A 20,711-nucleotide genomic window follows, 5' to 3' on the forward strand; every position below is an offset into this window, starting at 1 on the left:
AGCCCGACTATATCCTCCCGTGCGTCTAAGCGGTAAGGTACAGGCCTACGTGGTGGCAAACGCAAAGGCGGCACTACCCCCCTCCCTTCCTCTCACTCCCGCAAGAGCGCAAATTTGTTCGTGTAGTGTGAAGCCTAACGACAGGACAGAAAGCTCGACCGCGAAGAGCGCCGGTCCCTCCCCCAAACGACGCAAAACTGGGTAATAATAGTAGCAAAATGCAAAAGAGAAGAAAGGGAGACGTGCGAGGCGCGGAAGAGGCAATGGTGCGCGCGCACTTGCACACACACACACAGAGAGAGAGAGGCACGCAAAAACGAACGCTTTGGTTCGATTTGAGGACTGCCTCAGAGCCAGCGCGACTTGTTCGCCCCTTCTTTCCTTCTTTGCCACGGAGACCGAAAAAAAAAACTTCTCATACACTCAAAAGAGAGGCAACCATTTAATGACAAGAGCAACAGCGCATATGTGAGCTGCACGACTGGCGAGAGCCTCACTTATTCTTGTTTGTCTACTGGCGCCCTCTCCGTCCCTCCGTCGACTGTCTCTTGCGTCTTGGGGTGGTGCGTTCACTCAACTTTGCGTTCTCAGTTTAGTGCGCACTTGCTGTGTCTTTCCGTATGAATGTGCATCAGAGACAGAGAGGGGAAAAGGGCATTGGAGAGGGAACAGACAACAGTTGTATTAGGGTATCAGCATGAAGAGGGGCGCCCGAGAGAAATCCGTGGTAGCAGGAAGAGGTGAAGAGGAGGAGGGAGAGGGCGTATCGGTGAGTTGTGTGCCTGTCAGCAAATAAACATCTGACAGTGCACATTTTTACCTTTCTCTCCCTCTCTCGGTGCAGCACATAGAACCCTCGTACAGACTTGCTTCCCTTGATCCCTCCTCTTAAAATCCTCCGGGAAGGTCAATCAGCAAGGAAGGAGAACACAGACACACACTGCGCCGACGATGCACTGTATGTCTGTGTCTAAACATCATTCAGGCGTGTTTACCACCTCTGCAAGGGGCGTTTGTTTGAAAGTGTATGTGTGTGTGTCTGTGTACTGGACACATCTGTGATGCAGCTGTGCGATTCTGAACAAAGATTAGAGAGAATATAGGCCAGGTACGAATAGGGGTGCGACAGCGTCAATACACAAGAAACAGTCGAAGGGTAGAAGAGTTGGGATGTGCGTGTCACGCCTACTCTCCGGCAGCGGGGTCAGTGCTGCGTGTCGCTCGCTGCTTACACGCACACACACAAGTGAGAAAAAGAGCACACACTTAGGCATGTGCAGTATGTGAAACCGCGGAAACAACAACGTGTAATCAAAAGCAGCGCTGTGGACGCGAAAAACACAACAACGTGTCAACATCCAGGTTATTCGTTCTCTGTTCAGTCTTACTGCTTGCTTAGAGCTGCTTCAGGACTTTGGGGAGGACGAGGAGGAGGCTGTGCCACTGTTCATTGACGCCGGCTGTATCGCCGCGCTAGGCTCTGATTCGAGTGGTGGCGGTGGCGGACGACTAGCGGTGCACGTCTCCTTTGATGGCTCTTTGATGTCACTCCTGTCGTGACACGTGTAATTCCGAGCTGCGTCTCTTCTCTTCAAGCTTGGAAAATGCAGCTCGCCTTCGTCGTCTCGGAGGTCTCCACTGCCGCCGCCTCGGCTCGCCCAACTCGACATCGATGCATAAGTTCTTCGGGAGCCTGGTATCCCCGCTGGTATGTTCTCCGCATGCACTATCGATGCTGAGTCGGCAGTAGAAGAGAAGTCACTGGGGCTACTGCCGGTGTGATTCTCGGCCCGTTCTACCCCTCTAGTGACCTGCTCCATTTCACGCCGCCGTCCATCACCGCGTAGGAAGGATTCATTCCCCTGCTCGCGCACGTCCGCGCTGCCTTGACGCCATTCAATGTGCATGCTTCTTGCCACTGGACACGCCTTGTGGAGTTTTTCGGCGAACGCCATCACCTCCTCCTTCGAAGCTACTGGCGCATCGATGTAGCCAACGACGACTTCCTCGTAACCCACCGAATTGTTCGCCGCCACCTTCTCAAAGACTACCTGAACGTTCTTCACATCAATGCCTTGCTCTAGCGCAACCTCCGCTGCATGCGAGGCCGTGCAGTGCTGCAGCAGCGCCATCGCGCCGGCCTTTGCCGACGTCATCTGTGCCACGCTCTCTTTCGCTTCCTTGAAGGAGAGCTGCAGCTTTTCTTTCCACGACAGACTCGCCCGCCTCTGCGCCGCATCTTCTTGCGCCTTCACAGCTTGCTCGCGGAGGATGGCCTGGTACATATCTCGGTGCTGGCGCCGCTTGCTGCGCATGACCGGGTCCTCGTTTAGGTCCTCTCCCTTCAAAAACGCAACTGCTTTGGATGCGGAGTCCACATACGTTCTCGCGCCTTCCCTTGCCTTGTAGGAGAGGTAAGCCGGGACCTTCTTGAGCTCCTTCACAAAGACGGCCAAGACACCGTAGTGCATTCGTGTGCGTCGGTACATGCTACTTGAAGTAATACTCCAACGGGAAAGGAGAGGAAGCTGCTCGGTGGGTTGGCAAATGTTGAGGATGCAGCGAAAAAGATACGACGGGCGTAGGACGGAAGGGCCCTGGTCGCAGCCGTGGTGTCGCGGATTGCGCGACACCAACACGATGGATGTTATCGGTTTACCTTTCAAAACAATAGAAGAGGGTCGTCTCTCTCTCTCTCTCTGTGGGGGGGGGGGATTGGCACTAACGGTGTACTGGTGATTTGCATGGTTGTTAGCTTTTCTCTGTGGAAGGCAACGCTCGCCAGATCAATAGAATATTGATTGTGTGCGCACGTGTGGCCACAAAGTTTATGTTGCCCACGGTCAAAAGAAGTCAAAGTTTCGACGATGCGGCAGGCACCTCAGCGGTGGGGAATAGGTGAGCGAAAGGGTCGGGGGAAGGAGAAAATGATGAGCAGCGGAAGCGGCCAGGAAGTGGACGCGTCCGCAAATGCGAGAGGGAGAGAGAGACCGATGTGATTCGGCCCAGAACACTGAAGAGGGGATGGGTACACGGGTATACAAAGATTGACGCTTTGCCCACCCGCTCTCATCAGTCATTGCGAGCAACTCCACTCTTACAAGCAAAAAAAGAGTGGTGGTGCGGGACTACCAAAGCGCAGTTGCCAACCAAGTGTCGGAGTGGAAAACACCCTATCTGCTGAAGTCTGTGTCGTATTTCAGAGACAGAGCGAGCTGAGCGAGGTGCGGTAGGATATTACTTTTTGTTTGCTTCTCCTTTTCTTCCTTATCACCCCTCCCCGTAGGTGAGGTGCCACAGCGGTACTAAACACCTTTGACACCGTACATGGCAACGGGAGCAGTGATGCCTACATGCGTGAAAAAAAAAAAGAAAGGGGAAAGCCGTGTGATGGTGGTGAGAGCAAATCAATAAATACACACGAGCAGAGCAATCGCCCGCGTACACGGCAAACACACACGCACACACACACCGACAAAAAAAAAGACGGCAACGTGAGGAGAATGTCTACTGCGTGTGCCAGTGCCTTTTTGTTCGGATGGGTGTGAGGGTGGGTGTACGTGTTGGTAAGTTCCATAATGTACATGGTAGACTAGTGTCGCAGGAGAACAGAGAAAGAGGCGCATGTGCGCGGGTGTTGGGAGTGCAGTCGATATGTCCCTCCCATCCCCACACCCCTAGGATGGTGCGAGGACTCGCAAACGACGACCACACAGCACCATAGCTGTCGAGCGCGGGCACAGGTCCTTGGCCGAGGGCACCATCGCACATCAACGTACACACACACACACTAGCTCGACCACCAACACTTCCTTGGACATTCCCGCACTCAGTCTTCCTGCACAAGCACCTCGCTCTCCCACTGAATGAATTGGTGATCTCCTCCGCGGAAGAGCATGAGGGGTTTACGTTTCTCTTTCGTGACTGTGTGCTCCTCTTTCGGTGGCTGCTGTTGCCGTGCCGTGGCAGAACTACCCTCAGTGTTTTCCGTTGTCGAACCACACGTGGATATGACGTAGGACGCCAACCCTTTGCGCGGTGGAATCGGTGGAGGGGGGGTACTTGCGGAGACACACGTGAGGGCGGACGCGCTAATTGCCGTGTGCAGTCGTGACCGCGTCGACGAAGGGGTCGCTTCGAACAAGTCGGCCGTTGGCGCCGCAACTCTTGTCGCAGCCGTAGGAGCGGCTAAACAGGAAGGGTGACGTTCAAGGTAGCCCACTACGGCGCCGACGGTGCTACTGCTCGCGCCGCCAATTATGGCGCCTGCCGCATACTGCCGCTCTCGTAGCTCCTGCTGCTTGCGTGTCCAGATGCTGAGGTACGGCATCTTTGGCAATGCCGGCAAATTTGTCTTGAGCTCCGCGGCAGAGTACAGCGCTGCTGCCGAAGACGACGTGGCGCCACTATGATCTTCTCCATTCGTTTGCACCCTAACAGGGGCGACTCGCCTACTCGCGACGCTGCTTACTTGCTCCGGCACAGGCGTACGAAAGTCAAAGAAGGCGACTGTATCCGGTGCGTACTGCCGCCGCTCCGCATCCGCTTGCCGCACCAGCGCCCGTGCGTAGGTCTCGTTAAAGTCCATGTAGGCATCGTGTTGCTCAACAAGTCGACGAAGACGCACAGAAAGAGCCTCATTCGTGTGATGTGCACTGCAGTGCAGTCGCCCTTCCTCGTCCAGTTTTTGAAGGAGTTGCACCACGGCAGCTGTGCGTGCCAGCTCCTCTCGCGAGGCGGCCGCCTCTTGCGGGTGCCTAGCGCAGAAGGCCTCGTGCTCATCAAGAGCCGAAATGACATGCGTGGTAGCCTTGGGGCAATGCATGGTGAGACGTTCGAGGAACGCGAGAAGGGTCGCTCGATCACACTCTTTCAGTTTTGCCCCGTATGGAGGGGGAAGGGGTGTCACATTCCTGGCGGCTGCCTGAGGTTCTCTGAGGATCGCACCAGCCTCGCTCGCCGCCCCAGACGAGAGCTGGAGTAACCACTGCTCTCGCAGCTGCCAGATTTCTTCGACCCCATCTTGCGCTTTCCGCAGCACCTCAGCCTGCTCCACTGCCTGCCGCTCCATGCGCGTCATGAACGCGCAGAGGCAGTTCTCTTTCTCGGTAGTGCGCGAGTCGTACTCCTTCAGGACATCTTTGTCAAAGCAGACCTCTGCGCTCTGCTCGATGAGTGCCTGAAGTGCTGCGTTCATGCTTCTCTCGCTGACCTCCATCCGTTCACGCAACTCCAGCGAGAGCTGCTTAGCGGCAGCCACAGCGCTCAGCGCTTCGATCTGTCCCTGTGCCACGGTGTTGCGAAGAACATCGTCGGCAAGCTTCAGTCGTGTGGCTTGCGAGTCTAGCACCACCTGCTGAGAGGCAATCGTGTGCTGATACCGCTGGTGTTGGGCCTGAATGCGATTCATGAGCTGTACAAAGCCCACACCAAGCGCGTCGAGCTGGGTCTGCAGGTCGCGCACGTACTGTGTGCGCTCTGGTTGTAGATTCCCCAGACTGCTGTCATCACGCTTGGCTTCCACGCGCTCCAGATCATCTTGGCGGGACTGCCAACGCGTCGAGGGTGGGGTGGGTGAGGAGCACTCAGTGCATCGAGCCGAGTCCTCCTCATTACGGCTGTGCGGCATCGGTAGCGGGCAGTCCGTCATGGACTGCGTCCCTAACGCACTGGCCGCCTGCATAGTGCCGTACATGCTAGACGTTGAGCCGCCGACGCTTCTCTCCTCGCTGTCAGCGCCAATGCTGTCAAGGACGCTGTTGAAGAGGCGGCTAAGTCGCTCACGCTCATCGTGGTCCGCCTGTGAGATCTGAAACGCCAATGGATGGGGATCAGAAAGGACTACATCGAGGCCACATACCTCAGGCCTCGGGTTGCCGCGCACGTGCATGGTTGCCGATGCCGCGCTTCCGTTTCTCATCGCATGCTGACACAATTCTTTGGCGTCAGTGGGACCAAGAAACAGGTCTGGTTTCTCTGCCAATACGTTGGTGTCATTGCGAACACACGTGCCAGCGTCCGTGATACGCTGCACCAACTGCTCAATGCCACTCAGGGCACAGTAGGTCACTGTATGGGCGTGCTGTAGCTTCTGCTGGCACGTCAACTCCACTAGCTGAGTGTGGCCTAGTAGGCGCTTAATTTCGCGACTTTGTGGAGTGTACGATGCGTCCAGGAAGCTCTGCCAGATGGTTTGGTACTCTTCCGCCCACTGGTTCTCAATCATGTGCGCACCCGCGCTGTGTGCTTGCAGGTATTCCTTCAGAAGGCGACTGCGGATCTGCTTTGATGTCAGCTTAGCCTGCGTGAAAAGGCTGTGGTTGATAGAGGCGAGGGAGTTGGCAGTGATCTTCGACATCTCCATGACAGTGCTGCCACTTCCATTCGTGCCTCTGACACGCGCAGGGGAGAAAGAGGACGACACCTGGCGCTTTCCTTTCCGTTGAGACGAGCGCAGCCTCGACGACGACGACGCAGGCCGGGGGCCACTTGCTGACGCTGGCGCCGACACACCAGAGGACAGCTTTGCATCAGTCGTCTGCGATTTATTCCTGTCCGCATTTGCCGCTGGTGCAGTGCTGCTGTGTGTGCTTTTAGCGCTGCGGCTGTGTGACCTAGGCTCCATCATTCCCTTTCCCCTTGTCCACGTTGGCTCTGAGCGAGTGGGGTGTGGTATGAGATAGGTAAAGGGTGAAGTAGGGTCTGAGGTGGGTGCTTTGAGGAGCGTCACTTGTCTACTGGCGGAAGGAGCGCGAGGAAAGGCAAAGTCAAAAAGCGACTGACCGTATGGCGAAGGCGGCAAACGCTTTTGCATGAGATAATGTTTGAAAGAAGGACAGAGGGAGTGACCACATACGGTAAAGGGGGATGGAGTTCATCGGATGAGAAACGGGGGTGCACAAGCCCAAAAGGAAAAGTGGGGTCGCGGTCGACTGTTGCATGGGACACGCATGCGAGTGTGTACGTTGTGTTCACTCACGGACCACGCCGTAGGTGCGACGTCAACAGCGAGATACCACTTTTCGATGATGGCGGCGCGCCACTCGATGAAGCGTAGCTGACCATTTTGCGTACAAGGCAACTTTCCCTGCGACGATCCTGTGCACCCTCCTCCTCACCATCCATCTTCAAATAGAGAGAGGGAGGGAGAGAAGCGGACAGAGCGGCGCGTCTCGGTGCGGTAACCCACGTGATGACGAGCACCAAAGGCAACCTACAGTGCCACACCTGTTTCCCCCCTTTGTCTGTTCAAAGTTTTCTCTAGTCTGCCGTTGGGGAGAAGAAGAGCCCAGCGCCAGTACAAACAAAAAGTACGCCACTCGCTTTTACACCCACGCGGACAGTAGAAACGCGCAGGCGGAGGGGGGGGGGCCAACGCCAACAGCCCTTGCGGAAGAGAGAGAGAGACACACACACACACCGCAGTCACAGCACGAGGAGGAGCACATCACCACAAAGTGACAAAGCAATGAGGAAGCGCTGCGGGAAACGGCAAGCAAAGAAAGAATTGAGTGATGGAGGCATGTCAAGGAGTGCATGTGTGTGTGTGTGCACCCGGCTTAGACGCACCCGCCCCCCTAAATACAGAAAAATTGAAAACTTATCCGTAGCGTAACAGAGAAACCACAGGTAGAGAGAGGGAGGGAGGGATTACAATGACAGGAAAGACAACAACAAAAGAAGCACCGACACAGCGAAACATACGCGGCGGGCAGAACATGAGTGTGCCCACTGATACACACACACACACACATACGTACGTACAAAAGGCCACAGACCCCTTCAACTCAATAGAAGGAATCAATAGAAAAGGAAAAAGAAGACAGGAAAAGAAAGCACTGCGTGCGAGGGGGCCAGACACGCAGACGGGCGTGCAGAGGGAGCAAGAGAGGGATCTGCTACACACGACACTTACACCGTCACTACTCAGAAACGATTACGCGCCTACACAGGTAAGAGGAGCAAGGGAAGAGAGAAAGATCAGATGAACACACACGCACATAAGCATGAGCAGACACACACCGCCACCTCATCTGGCACGCGGGTGCGCTTTGACTACATGGCGAGCACTCACCCGCAGGGTGAGACAACACGCCGTGACACACACACACACACACACACTCACACGTACGAGTGTGACGAGGGAGGCAGGTGGACGACTTTGACTGCCGCACACGCCGCTTTTTGTACTCTTGCTAACGAAGATGGAAACGTCCACGGCCCTCAGCAATGAGATGCACACACACACAAGTACACACACGCGCAGCGAAAACATACCAAATGGAGAGACATCGAGGAGGTCTCGAGCAGCAAATCAGCCATAGTAAACCCACTCGGCCACCTACGCTACACCTCATCCACACACACACACACACACACACGCACACTGACATATTGTTTCTCCTCATCATACATCACCGATTGTAATGAAATGAGCGGAGCATCAAGTTCATCAGATAAGCAGAGCAAAAAAGGAATGAAAAGTCAGAACAGAAAAGATCGACGGTCACACACGCACAGCTCACACGCATCCGTGTGGCAGCCAGTGTTAGTGCTTAGGGAAATAGGAGAAAAGGAAAAAATGGACGCGCTCTCTATTACACGCTGTACTTTGGCTTGAGGCCTTGAGGGCTTTCTAGCGCATCTATGCAGACACACACGTACTGCACAGTAGGTAGGTGCTGAGTAAGTGGAGGAAAAAGGACACGGCATCCTCTGCTTCACCGTTGCTCACATGGTTTCTCTTTTGTTCTTGTTTCCGACCTCGCGGCTGGTGAAAAGGGCGAGAGATAGAGAGAGAGCGACAAATCCGCGCTGCGCCCACCGACAGTCCCTCCATCTTTTCTCGCGCTCGCCCAAACACCTCGCCCTGAGTGGGTGCAGGTACGCTAGTACTCGCCCGCATCTTGCACAAGGCAGTACAAGTGCAGTGGCTTTTTAGGCACTGTGAAGTCCGCCCCATCAGGCATCAGCGAGCTCCCTTTCGGAGCAGCCACCTTCTGCTCCGTCGAGTCCACGCCGCCACCGCAAATCGTGACGTCTTGCTGCCGATCCGGCGACGGATGCAGCTCTGTTCCAGAGGGTGAGGAAGACTTGCGTGCCGTGCTGATCTCTGCGAGGGAGACGAGGTCGGAAGGGTCCATTTCATCGTGCTCGAGCATGATAGTGATACGGGTCGAGTAGCGCGGCACCGTTGGAACCGCCCTCAACAAGTAGGGACTCCACCCCGACTCCACATCCGTGGCAGGCGCAATTGATGGGCCAGGTGCGCACGTGCCGATCCACGCCTCGCGGCGCGGCACGCAGCTGGCGCACACCGTCAGCAGTGGCTTCACTGTATAGGGAGAGGTGAGGAAGCGAAGCTCCTCCACTGCCGGTGCGTCATTGGCGACTTGCATGCTCACCTCACTGCTGTACATGGATGGGTCGGGCAACGGGAAGGGCGGGCTTGTATCGTCACTGTCGTCTTCCTCCGCTTCAGCGGTGAGCCACTTGGCGTCGCTGTCGCTGCCGGAGCTGCCCGACTCGGCTCCACGCTTGTCTTGTGGTATGCTGCGCACAATCGCGCGCAGGACGGAATCAATGCTCTTGGACCACCCGCTGCCCATCGCCACCGTCAAGTCTGCCTGGTGGGGATCGTGGAAGCGCACCCGCGTAATGGCGTGATAATGAGCAGGAACAGGGTAGCGGGCTTGCGTCTCCTCGGCACGGCGCGCCGCCTCTTTTTTCCACGCCTGCAAAGCGAGAAGGCGCTCCACCGGGGAAAGCGTCGGCAGCGGCGCTGTAGGCGGGGTTGAGGTGGCAACAGGGGTCGACAAAGGACGCACGGGGCGAACACTACCACGACGACGTCCGCGGCGACCGCGCGTCTTGCCTTCCCGCTGGTTGCATGCAGCCGCTTCGCCGGATGAGGCAGCGCTCCGTGCATCACCACTTTCGCTCTTCTCTGCGGCTGTCAAGGCAGGAAGCTGAAGGTGGTGCGGCGGCACCAGCTGTTCCATTTCACGCACATGGATGAAGACAGTGTTGGTGGCAAGCTGCTCCGCACAGAGGCGCTGCCGCAACTCGAGGAACTGCTTTTCCGAAAGCGCAAGAAGCGTTTGCGTGCCGGCAGCCGAATTCTCACCGACTCCGCTCTCGTTCTCGGTGCTCTTCGCAGCATTATACTGGTTGTGAGCGACATGTTTGCCAATTGTTCTAACGGAGTCATGCGACGGCGCCTGGGCACGATTGAGGTCCTTCACGTACATCTTCAGCGGCCCTTCGCTACGTGGAAGAGTCGTGAAGAGAAAGGACACTGAACCGGAGACCATGATCAGCTTCGTAATGCTGCACCGCTCCGCGACGCGCTGCTCTTCCGTACGGGGCGTTGTGTTCATCATATTGTGCGTGTAGTAGACCGGCTGCGGTGAACCGAAGAGAGAGGACGGCATCGGTGCAGCGGTGTCCGCCGTATTCGCGGCGACGGCCCCAGTTGACCCCAAACTGCCGACAGCACTACCCGCCGGGCCCGAAGGCGAGGGTGAGCCCGTCGATACACGCTTTCCACGTTTCTTTCCCTGCGACGACGACGCTGTAACGACGATGCCGTCTTCGCCAGCGACGAGGGACGACATCGGCGGCTCGAGCGGCGGTAGGGTGGCCACAGCATCAGAGGGACGCTCATGTGACGGAAAAGAAGGAGAGGAGGGGACCAGGTTGGACGATGGTGTGCTGGAGCGACGTGCTGCACTGACGGCGGCTGCCTCCGGCCTTCTACGTCCTCGCCTCACCGCCTTGGCGCTGCATGCAGCGCCTTGTCCTGACACGTTACGCGACACCGACGATGTAGTACCGGTCCCGGCCGACAGGACGGCCTCCGACGACGACGCGGCGAGCGGCAGGGACGCTGCCGCCGTAACGTTATCTAGCGCAGGCTCCACAAAGGCTCCTGCAGTACCATAGTCCGCCGCCTCCTTCTGCCGCGTTTGCTTGCGGCTTGCCTGACCGCTCGCGCGCGACGATGCCGCAGAGGCGCCGGTGTTGGTGGGCTGGTGCTGTTTCAAGAGGATAGCCGTTGTGCCGTAGTTGCGGCGAGCACCGTGCTCTATAGGGAAGCCCCGGGAGATAGACGATGATCCACCTCCCAGAGCGTGGGTGTGTGTAAGTCTATGGAAAGAGGAAATGCAGCGCGGCTGCGCGATGGACGAGGTGCCGACATCAACGCCAAAGCTCACAGCCCTGCGGTGGCTGATAAACGAGCGCATGGGGGAATGCCTGCGACGATGCAGCTAAAGGAGAGAGAAACGAAGAAATAAGGGTCAATTTTTAGGGAAGGAAAGAGTAGGTAAACGGGGGAGGTGGGGGGAGGGTAATCGGCTGATATGTCCACAGGGATGAGCGAAAAAGACAGCAGCGACAGCGGCGAAGAGGGTACAACACAGGGAGAAGGGGAAGAAGAGCGGGAGAAAGTGATGGAGGAAGGGGAATGTTGATGACACAGCGGCGCGGCCGTCCAAGAAGAGGGAGAGGTAAAACGCAGAGGAGCAGAAAGCACGAGGGACCATAAGAAAAACGAAAACCAGTTGCGACACTGGCCCCGAAGGCACACGCACCCACAAACACACCAAAGGCAATTATATGCGTCGTGGGCAGCTAAAAAGGGGGTAAACACCCACCGTCGCTCCGATAGAACTTCTCACGCTTACGTGAGCCTGTCCAGTGGGGGCTAGAGAGCGGTGGGGAGGGAGTGAGAGGGAGAGGGAGAGGGAGAGGCAGGCGAGGCGGAGGTAGGCACGGGGAGATGCTTATATGATTGGTCTATGTGTATGTAACAAAGGGGAGTAAAAACAAAAAGGGGGGAGAGCGCAGGGGAGGAAAGACAACGCTGGTACGCCCATGACAGGAAACGCACGAAAACAACAACCAGCAACTGGATTACGCACTAGCACGGAGAGACATGCACACTCACAACACCGAAACGCACCCCCTAACTGTACTGGGAGAGAAAGAGGTGCGCTGATAGCAAGTGCAAACAAATGGAGACACTTGCAAGGATCGGCACGGCACGTCAGTTCCTTGACAGCGCAGCTGATGTGAATGGTGCGCCGTACACGAGGTATATCTACATATATACAAGAAGTGGGAAAGCAAAAGCAACCAACAACCCACAATAAAAAAGAAGAACTAAGCGCACAGGCAAAAACGCCCAACAAAACACACACAAACCAACGAAAGAAGCAGCAGCAGTGGCCGTGGTAGTCGTGGCGTGTCTCAGCAAAAAAAAGAAAATGCAAAAAACGCCTCTTTCGTCCCTAGGGGTTTACGGGAGGAGGAGGAGGAGGAGGAGGCAAAGAACAGAAAAGGAAAAACGAGCTGGGTGCTGATGGTAGCGTAGAGGGAGGGGAAAGCTAGAAGACAAGAGGGAGGGGGAAGCAGAGGCTGGGTGCAATCCAGGGAGAACTAGAAGAACTAAGGAAATAGGCGAAGATGCGTGTAGTCGTAGAACAACGGGACACCAGTATAAAGGCAGAAATGAAAAGTGAGGTGACAGCAGCAGCGAGCAGCAACGTATGATCAAGAGAGAGTCCGTAAACTGCTACCCGATCGCAGTGTGTGTGTGTGAATCGACCCTGACGACCGTCGTTCCACTACCCCAGTCACTTCTTTTTCTTGCGTTCGATGACTCTATGAAATAAGGAGTACTGCTGTTGGGATACTTCCGCGTGTATGTGTGTTAGTGCATGCATGTGCATGGGCGGCGCTAATGCGGTCGGTAGAGAACGTGTGAGAAATGAATGGAAAAAGAAAAAAAAGAAGAGGATACGCAGACAAAGAAAGGGAGAGAGTACAGAGAGTACCCGAAGTGAGGAGACGTCAAGCATCGTCCCCCTCCCACCAGTTCAGTGGACACTCCCTCATTGCCTATTGCGGGAGTTCATTGCCCTCACCGCTTTGTTGTAGCTGCACACGTTAGCGTTGGGGCGAGGTAAAGAGGATGCCTCTCGTGCCACTCGAGCTGGAAGACGCTACCGTGACTTTCACCTTGCCTATTTCCTTTTTCTGCTCTCAGGAGTTGCCCTGCTGGATGCGGCGTTGATGCACATGCACATATTTGCGTGCATTTTAAAGTCAGTCGTCGCGGTTAAACACTTGACGCAGTTTTATGCTGGTGAAAACTGCGCACACGGAGTCGGAGAAGTCGGGAACGGTTCTAAGGAGCGCTGCAGAGGAAGACCAAAGCGAAGGTGGGGGGAAGGCGCCCTCACCCGAGAAGAAACAGGCACACGCACACGTCGAAAATCGCTGATAGCGTCATTGGTGACGAAACGGACTGCGGGTGGCGAGGAGACACGCAACAACAACAAAAAAGAGAGAACGAACAGACAGTACTGTGAAGAGGGTCACACGTAAACATTTCCATGTGAGAGAAGACAATGAACGCGCAGCTGCTGAGCTCCGCGCACAGCGCAGAAGGCTTCCTGTGATTTCAACGGACACCGGCATCCCTCCCCCCTCCCCCCCCCCGCACTCACGGACGCGAATAGAGAGCGGTGGAAAACAGGCATGTCGAGACAAGGAGGCGCAAACGCACCGCGAAAGCACCACGGGGAACACATGGAGGATCGGGCGGCAAGAAAAAAAAAGAGAGGGAGAGGGAACAGTGAAGGAGAGAAGGCGCACCCCTCCCCTTTCCTCCCCAACACACACATACAAACAGCAGCAACTGAGAACACCAGCAAATGGGCAAGACTACCAGCAAAGAGAGGCTAGAACAGAGGAGAGCAAGAAGGAGAGTCGAAGAGGGGCAGCGCCAAGCAGAGAGCTGCGGGTGAACCGCCGCTACGTGGTATCGAAGTCAAGCAGTGGTGCACGCGGTAGAGACTTCTGAAGCCTCGCTTTCTTGCTTCGCATTTGCTCTATGCTGGCGTCGAAGGCGCGAGTGCTAGCAATGAATGTGGGAAGCGCCACGGTCGCTGCGACAGCGTCGTCTCGGTGGAAGAAGAGATGTGACTGTAGCTGGGCAGCGCTAATTACATGTGGTGGAAAATTGCGTCCAAAAGCCTCCACCATATCCTCCGTTGCCTTTGGGAAGAACTTCCGGTACATGCGCTGCGACTGATCCACATCCAGCAGGCCGACTTCAATCTTGACATCTGCTCGGCCTGGCCGAATCAGCGCCGCGTCCAGCAGGTCCACGTGGTTCGTCGTCATGAAGACTAAGCGGCCCTCCTGGGCACCGACGCCGTCGAGTGCGTTAAGGAGGCCACTCATGGTAACGTTGCACTCATTGCTGAAGGCGCGGTCGATGTCCTCCAGCAGTACAATCGTGTCTACGCGCGCCTCGTTCAGCAGTGACGTCAGCGACTCGTCGTTGAGGTTGCGATTCGACAAGTTAAGGAGAGAGATGGAGAGGCGCAGTTCACCGGCTAGCGCCATGACAAAGCTCGTCTTGCCGCACCCTGGAGGCCCGTGCAGAAGATACCCGCGGCGGTAGGGTACACCCAACTGCTTGTAAAAGGAGCTCGAGCTGAGAAACTTCTTGACATCGCTTAGGACAAACTCAGAAATGCCATCTGGCAGCACAACGGACTGAATGGCGCGCCGCGAACGCGGTCGGGATTGGCGAGTCCAGCTGCTTCCACCATTCATGTACACTACCGTGTGATCGCTGTCCTCTTGCTCTGCAAACTGCTGGGCCTCCTTTACGATGTTCTGCAGCACTGTGGCACTCGTGCCGATGGTGGTGAACTCCAGTGTTTCGAAAATGTCATCGCTGTAGCCTGGGCTGATGTTGTCGCGGCGTCGCCGCGTCAGTGTCAGCGGGCGACCCTCGTAGAAGAAAAAGTGTCGCTGATTCGGACAAGGGCTGAAGAGGCACTCCGCCCGCATGCGGTCGCTGGACGAGTACTCCATGGATGGCGTCCGAGTCAGCACTGACATCTGTTGCACCTTAAACGTTTTTTGGTGGGACAGCCAGCGCAACATCCAATCGTAGGCGTTGTCACGGTTCGACACCTCAAGAGAGACGACAAACTTGCGCCGCATGAGAGCTTGGAGCATTACGGAGGCTTGGCGACCAAAGGCCCCGCCAACCGTAAGAACCCAGAGCCCAGCACCAGCGCTGAAGTACGGATTGCTGAGCAGCGGTCCAACTGTACGCGCAAGGACACTATTGGAGCCATCCCACCCCTCTGGCAGAAGCCCAGCGAGGTCAATCTGCGGCGCCGACACACCGCTTATGTCCGCTTGACTGTGATGGGCATCTGTGGCGGTGGCAGCCGGTGCGGTTTCAGTGGCGCTGTTAGTGCCTCGCGAAAACATTCTTCAGACCTTTCTTAGAGACCTGAAATAGTTTCGATAAGCAAGAGATAACAAACCCCCCTCCCGGCAGCGATAGAAGAGTGAATGCCAGAAGCAGAGAGGAAGCGGAAGGGGGCGGAGAGCGAAAAATACAGGTCGTGATGTGGCAAGGGCTGGCGTAATAGCCTGCTCGCTGCAGTAGTGTATACAAGGCGGATCGCCCCCTCAAGGAAAACAACGAGAGAGTGAGACGTTGTGGCGGCAATACGTTTTTTTTTTTTGCACGGCCTCAGAGTTGACCGCCACGTGAAGGTCACCACACAAGTTCGACCGTGTGCAGTGTAGATTTGAGAGGTTCCTTTCGTTCTTTTTCTCGTGCATCGCTCTTGCTGCACTCCTTATCAACTGTCTCTCTCTCTCTCTCTCGGAGGCGTTGTGGTCCAAGCAGTCGCCCCAGAGGTGTAGGAATACGTCCTCGGGGCAACCTCGACTCCTGCTCGTCACACAGCTGTGGCTGCCTCGGTGGTGTACCCAGCCTCCAAGGTGCGGATACGTCGAGCCAACTGCTCCATCTGGCTGAGCAGGTGTTGAGTGGGGGTGGCAGAGACAGAACTCGATCTGACAGTCACGTAGTTGTTGTTGTCGCGCAGATGAGTTCCACTGTGCGGCTGCAGAGGTAAGGAGGAGTGAGGGGACTCGACGAGGGCGGCACTCTGGCGCCGCGCAGCTTTGCGGCGCAACCGTTCTGCGCGCTCACCTTTACGCGCAGAAAATAGCGGTGTCGCCGTGCAGGATCTCAGCGGTGCTTGGCTTTCTGTGTCGCTTCCACTCTCGTTGCTGTGCCAGTGCTGGTCGATAGCTCTGGTGGGTGGTGGCGTCCTCACACGTGTTGTCCTGCCTGGGGTTGGGGTGATGGAATACGGGAGCTCGGCGAACACTGGCTGCGCCGGTGGCATCGATCGCGAGCTTGTAGCTAAGGCTTGCACACAAGAGGCGGAGGAGAAGAAAAGCCGCTGCTGCAGTTGCACCGCCAGTAGTTGTCGCTGCAGCGCAATGGTGCGTTTTCGCAGCGGTATGGAGAGTTGTCTACGCAGAACAGCTCGAAAGCCACCCTGTGGTGCCGTGAAGGTGGTCGTACGCCCTCCTTCATTCTTGCCACTATGCCCTGTACCTTCTGAACCATCACGAGCTGCAGTTGCCGCCGCGGTGCTCCTGCGCATGGCAGTGGCGCTGCCGCAGTGAGCTGCAGACTTCTGTGACGATTGCGCGAAAGTTGCGTAGTGCGTGGGCGCGCGGCTGGCATGCTCCGGACGACTCAGGTGCGATCGGCCAGTAGGTACAACTTTAGACACTGCAGAGCGCGCGGGCGGCGGTAGCGGTAGCATGGCGGCCGGATTGGTGGTGCTCTCGCTGTCTACCTCTCCGACATCTGCTTCCTCCTGGTGCTCAACTCTGCTGTCTCCTGTGATTCTCAGAACCGCCCCACGCTCTCTGATACTTCTCATTCCTGCAGTGCTGTTGGCGGTGACCGGCAGACAACGCCGCCGATCCACGTTGTACCGCTGCAACACGAAGCTGTACGTCCGCCAGTGGTAAAAAGTGCGCGCGAGTCGGCTAAGCCGCAAAAGGCGCTCTGCATCGGTGCCCATTATCGCTTCGCGAAGCCGTTGAGAATCTGCAGCATGCTGAGTAGCTCTCCGGCGCCATGTGCGTAGCACTCTTCTCCCCTGAAGCTGCTCACTGATCTTAAGCGCCAGTTCCTGTTGCCCCTGCCGCACAATCATGCAGACTTGCATGCGTTGATGCCATTGGAGAAACAAGGAATATAGGAGGTGGCGGCGTTGCTGCCGCGCCACACAGGTCCGAATGTGCGTCTCGCGTCGCCACCGTTGCACCCATCGCATGAAGCAAACTCTAGCAAACTGTGCCACACGAAACGCGCGAAGTCGGTGCTCTTGCTCCCGTCGCCGTTGTCGCTCCAGGCATCGGGATCGCCAAAACCACCACGCTTGACGAGTCAGGCTGCTGTGTGGCCGTTTTGATGCGATGAAGCTTCTCAGTTGTGCACTGATCGTGCACCGAAGCGTCCACCGCTGCAGTGCGCGTCTCAGTATGACGGCGTTGCACTGCGACGTTGCGACGCGTAACGCCTGTTGCCGCACACAGGCTTCCTTCATGAGGAGCAGAACAGCGGTCCCGTGCTTTTCCGCGCGGTGACGATCGGCGACGGACTCCTGGCGTCGTTTCTGCCACTGCGTCCAAACCTGCCACTTCACTCGGCGTGCTCCAATCAGCTTCTGCTGAAGGGTACGCTGGGCTTGTACGAAGCGAGTAGTGCACCCCCAAGCCCGGAGTACGCGATGCCCCAACGTGGAGATGCAGAAGCGCCGTACTACGACAGTCATCTTCCATCGCTGCAGCAGCCTTTTAAAGTACTGTAGCGCCTTCAGTTTCGTGTAGGCGTCGCAACGCTCCACATCGCGCACTTCCTTGTCACGCTGTAGGAGCGCTGCTCGGCGACGCCTCCAACGAGCCCAGCACTGCGCTCTCGTCGTCTCCCGCCGTTGCGTCTGAATAAAGCGCGTCGCCAGCGACTCGTACAGACGGCGATCACGCCAGTGAAAAAACACCTGGTGCAGGATGGCACTTTCGCGTCTCCGGACGATGAAGCGGGCTCGCTCTTCTTGCTGTGCTTCTCGGCCAAAGACACCGTGCGCGGAGAGTGCCGTAGGGCCGGATGATGCGGAGGTGCAGTTTGCGTCTGCCAAAAAGCGCTGTTTGGAGGACAGGGTCCTGGCCGGTGTACTGGAAGCCAAAGAGTCCTCCACGTCGCCTCGTCTTTGCAGCAGAGGAATCTCGCGTGGGCGTCGATGCGGGCTCTGTCCACACTCCTCGCTCAGAGTGCTTGTGTTATCCCCCGCACCCATGTCGAGTGAAGGTGGACTTTGCATTGTCGTCACACCACGCAATACACTTTCAAGTCGGCACGTCTTTGACACGCTTGCGGCGTCGTCTCCGTGATCGGCACACGGAAGCATCGGCGCAGCCGGCAGGCTTGCACACGGAGGGTACTGGCTCTGACTTGGCGAAGGCGGCGCAGTATCAATCTCGATCGTCGATACGTCGAATTCTCGCACCTCTGTGAAGCTCCAAGCTGGGGGCACTCCACTACCCCGGTTATCGACCTTGCTGATGCGCGGTGTGTCTGCCGCCGTCTGCGTGACGGTCGTGTGGGACAACGTAACCGCTTCAGAGGCATCGCTGAGCTTCAAACGCCGTGGCAGAGCCTCCTCGACCACCTTTCGAGACCCAGCGTTGGACAACATGCTTACTTGAGGAACGAGACTGAAGGAGTGAGCGGTGAGCGCCGACTGGTGCGGCTCTACCTCTGGGGCAGATGCCGCTGCATGAGAGAGATGTGCTACCACCCGCAAGCCGCGCCGCGCCCGCCAGCGCTCCAGCGCGCGTCGTAGGAGAGAGGTGCGGTGCCAGGCCTTACTCTGCGCCTCTAACGAAACCTGAGCACACCACTGAGGCAGGTCATCCAGAAGCCAACCATGGACACATCCACCTTCAACCGCATCCGAAACACGAGAGGGCTGCCACGGTGATGATACGGAGGTTCGGCTGCACTCCTTCCCGTCCAGCAAGAGGGGAAAGTAAAGGGGCAGAGGGTCAGATGGCGCCTCGTCAGCGGCGCGGAGAGGGGGCGTACTGCACAAAAAATGGTCACGGCGGTCTGTGGGGGTGCGCTGCACTTCTGCCACGCTCAACGCTCGCGACAGCAGCGTCGACGCCACGGAGGAGGGAACGTGGGGGCTACCCGAGAACAGCATCCACTCCGTGAGCTGAACGAGTGCCGTCGCGCACCATCCAGACTCGCGTGTGCGCAGCTCTTCGGCGGCCCGTGCCTGCGAGAGCAGCTGCGATACCTGCGTCCCAGCTGAGTGACCTTCACGCCAGGTCCTCGGCACAAGGGACACGGCCGTCCACGTTGAGCAGCGCAACAGATGGGCCGCCGTAAGGAGCCCATAGAGAGAGGCGTTGGTAATGCGCCCCCGCACTTCAGCGGAAGAGGACAGCGCGCGAAACTCTTCCTTGCTTTGACTTTGAGGTCTGAGGCGCGTGTCTTCGTGCGAAGGACTGCACGAAAGGAGCGGCGAACTCCGGATCTGAGACTGCGGCGTTAAGCAGTCCACGACGTCCAGTGGAGAGTGCCAACATTCACTGATGACCGTTCGACAGTGGCGTAACTCATCTCCCAGCTCTGCGGCTCCAGACTGCGAGAGTTCATAGAGGGCGAAGATGATGCGGATGGCTTCGGCACAGACGGCCTGGTAAACTACGGTGCACGTCCCCTGGTGCGCTGTTACCAGGTCCTTGGTGGAGAAGCTGAAGAGAGCGGACTCCTCTACACAAGAGCTCATTCTATGCGTTTGGCTCTATCTCTGAGTATGTCTATGACCAACGGCGCCTCTTTCGCTTTGAAGTGCGATGGTGAGTCGGCTCTGCAACGAGGTCTGTGTTTCTTGAAATCTGATCCTAGCCACGCTACTGGAGACACATACGTACCCTCCACCCACTTTTTCTGTCGCTGTACCGCAGATGTGCGTGTAATCCTCTTCCTCATGAAAACGCCTGCGTGTTGCCGGCTGGACTTCGGATAGGGAACAGAAGAGAGGTGTTAGGGAGTGTCGTGCAGTCGTTTACGCACAGACACAGATAAACACACACACACACAGACACACACACACACACACACACATACACCGGTTTGTGCCCTAACCGAGGAATCGAGAGAGGAAGAGAGCGCGATACGTGGGAGGCTTTTGGTGAAGTGTCGTGAGTAGAATCGCATCGCCGCACGTGTGATATGACATTTCGCGGTAAAGGGCCGCGGCGGTATTTTGCATGGGTGCATGCAAGACCATGCAAACCCTACAGCTGCGCAGTCGCGTGGTATTTGACGATTGAGTTCGTGTGTGTGTCTGTGGCATCTCAAGCAGTGTTGCTGAGCGCCAAGCCAGCTTCTACGCAGATGCACCAGCTTGATCCTTTTTGTGATTGGCCGTCTTGTCACACAGAGAGGTCCTGTCGCAACACATCGAGAGGTGGTCTTGTGAGAAAGATCCGAACACAGGATGGGGGCTCGGAGCAAAGAGAGGAAGCACTATGCCGCCCATAGCCACGCGCACACAGGGATTGAGGACATGGCACAGCATGAGGAACGAAACGGACACGCACAACGTTTTTTTTCCCGAAAATCCCCACAGAAAAACATATGCAGCTAACGAAGAAACGTCTAGGGTGTGAGGGGCGCATATGCGCAGAGGAGGGGGGGGGGACTATGAAGCGGGAAAACGCGAAACAAGCGGAACCGCTAACAGCCGCCTCTGTGTGCAGGAGTCTGGACGTCTGTATATATGCCT

At 56.8% G+C, this 20,711-nt stretch overlaps 5 protein-coding genes across 5 annotated transcripts; all 5 read right to left on the reverse strand.

Moving 5' to 3' along the window:
- Window positions 1-1,406: 1,406 nt before the first annotated feature.
- On the reverse strand, window positions 1,407-2,489 carry LPMP_201390 (hypothetical protein; the record flags this gene model as incomplete). Its single annotated transcript, XM_010700038.1, has 1 exon — window positions 1,407-2,489. The coding sequence occupies one exon, from the start codon at window positions 2,487-2,489 to the stop codon at window positions 1,407-1,409; it is 1,083 nt and encodes a 360-aa protein (XP_010698340.1).
- A 1,340-nt stretch (window positions 2,490-3,829) lies between these two features.
- LPMP_201400 (hypothetical protein) lies at window positions 3,830-6,628 on the reverse strand (the record flags this gene model as incomplete). Its single annotated transcript, XM_010700039.1, has 1 exon — window positions 3,830-6,628. One exon carries the CDS (start codon window positions 6,626-6,628, stop codon window positions 3,830-3,832), a length of 2,799 nt encoding a protein of 932 aa, XP_010698341.1.
- Window positions 6,629-8,888: 2,260 nt separating this feature from the next.
- On the reverse strand, window positions 8,889-11,246 carry LPMP_201410 (hypothetical protein; the record flags this gene model as incomplete). Its single annotated transcript, XM_010700040.1, has 1 exon — window positions 8,889-11,246. The coding sequence occupies one exon, from the start codon at window positions 11,244-11,246 to the stop codon at window positions 8,889-8,891; it is 2,358 nt and encodes a 785-aa protein (XP_010698342.1).
- Window positions 11,247-13,821: 2,575 nt separating this feature from the next.
- Window positions 13,822-15,042, reverse strand: LPMP_201420 (hypothetical protein; the record flags this gene model as incomplete). The annotated part of the gene is made up of 1 exon (XM_010700041.1): window positions 13,822-15,042. The coding sequence occupies one exon, from the start codon at window positions 15,040-15,042 to the stop codon at window positions 13,822-13,824; it is 1,221 nt and encodes a 406-aa protein (XP_010698343.1).
- A 740-nt stretch (window positions 15,043-15,782) lies between these two features.
- LPMP_201430 (hypothetical protein) lies at window positions 15,783-19,709 on the reverse strand (the record flags this gene model as incomplete). Its single annotated transcript, XM_010700042.1, has 1 exon — window positions 15,783-19,709. The coding sequence occupies one exon, from the start codon at window positions 19,707-19,709 to the stop codon at window positions 15,783-15,785; it is 3,927 nt and encodes a 1,308-aa protein (XP_010698344.1).
- Window positions 19,710-20,711: the final 1,002 nt, after the last annotated feature.

Source organism: Leishmania panamensis (genome assembly GCF_000755165.1).
Source record: "Leishmania panamensis strain MHOM/PA/94/PSC-1 chromosome 20 sequence".
Classification (NCBI taxonomy): domain Eukaryota; phylum Euglenozoa; class Kinetoplastea; order Trypanosomatida; family Trypanosomatidae; genus Leishmania; species Leishmania panamensis.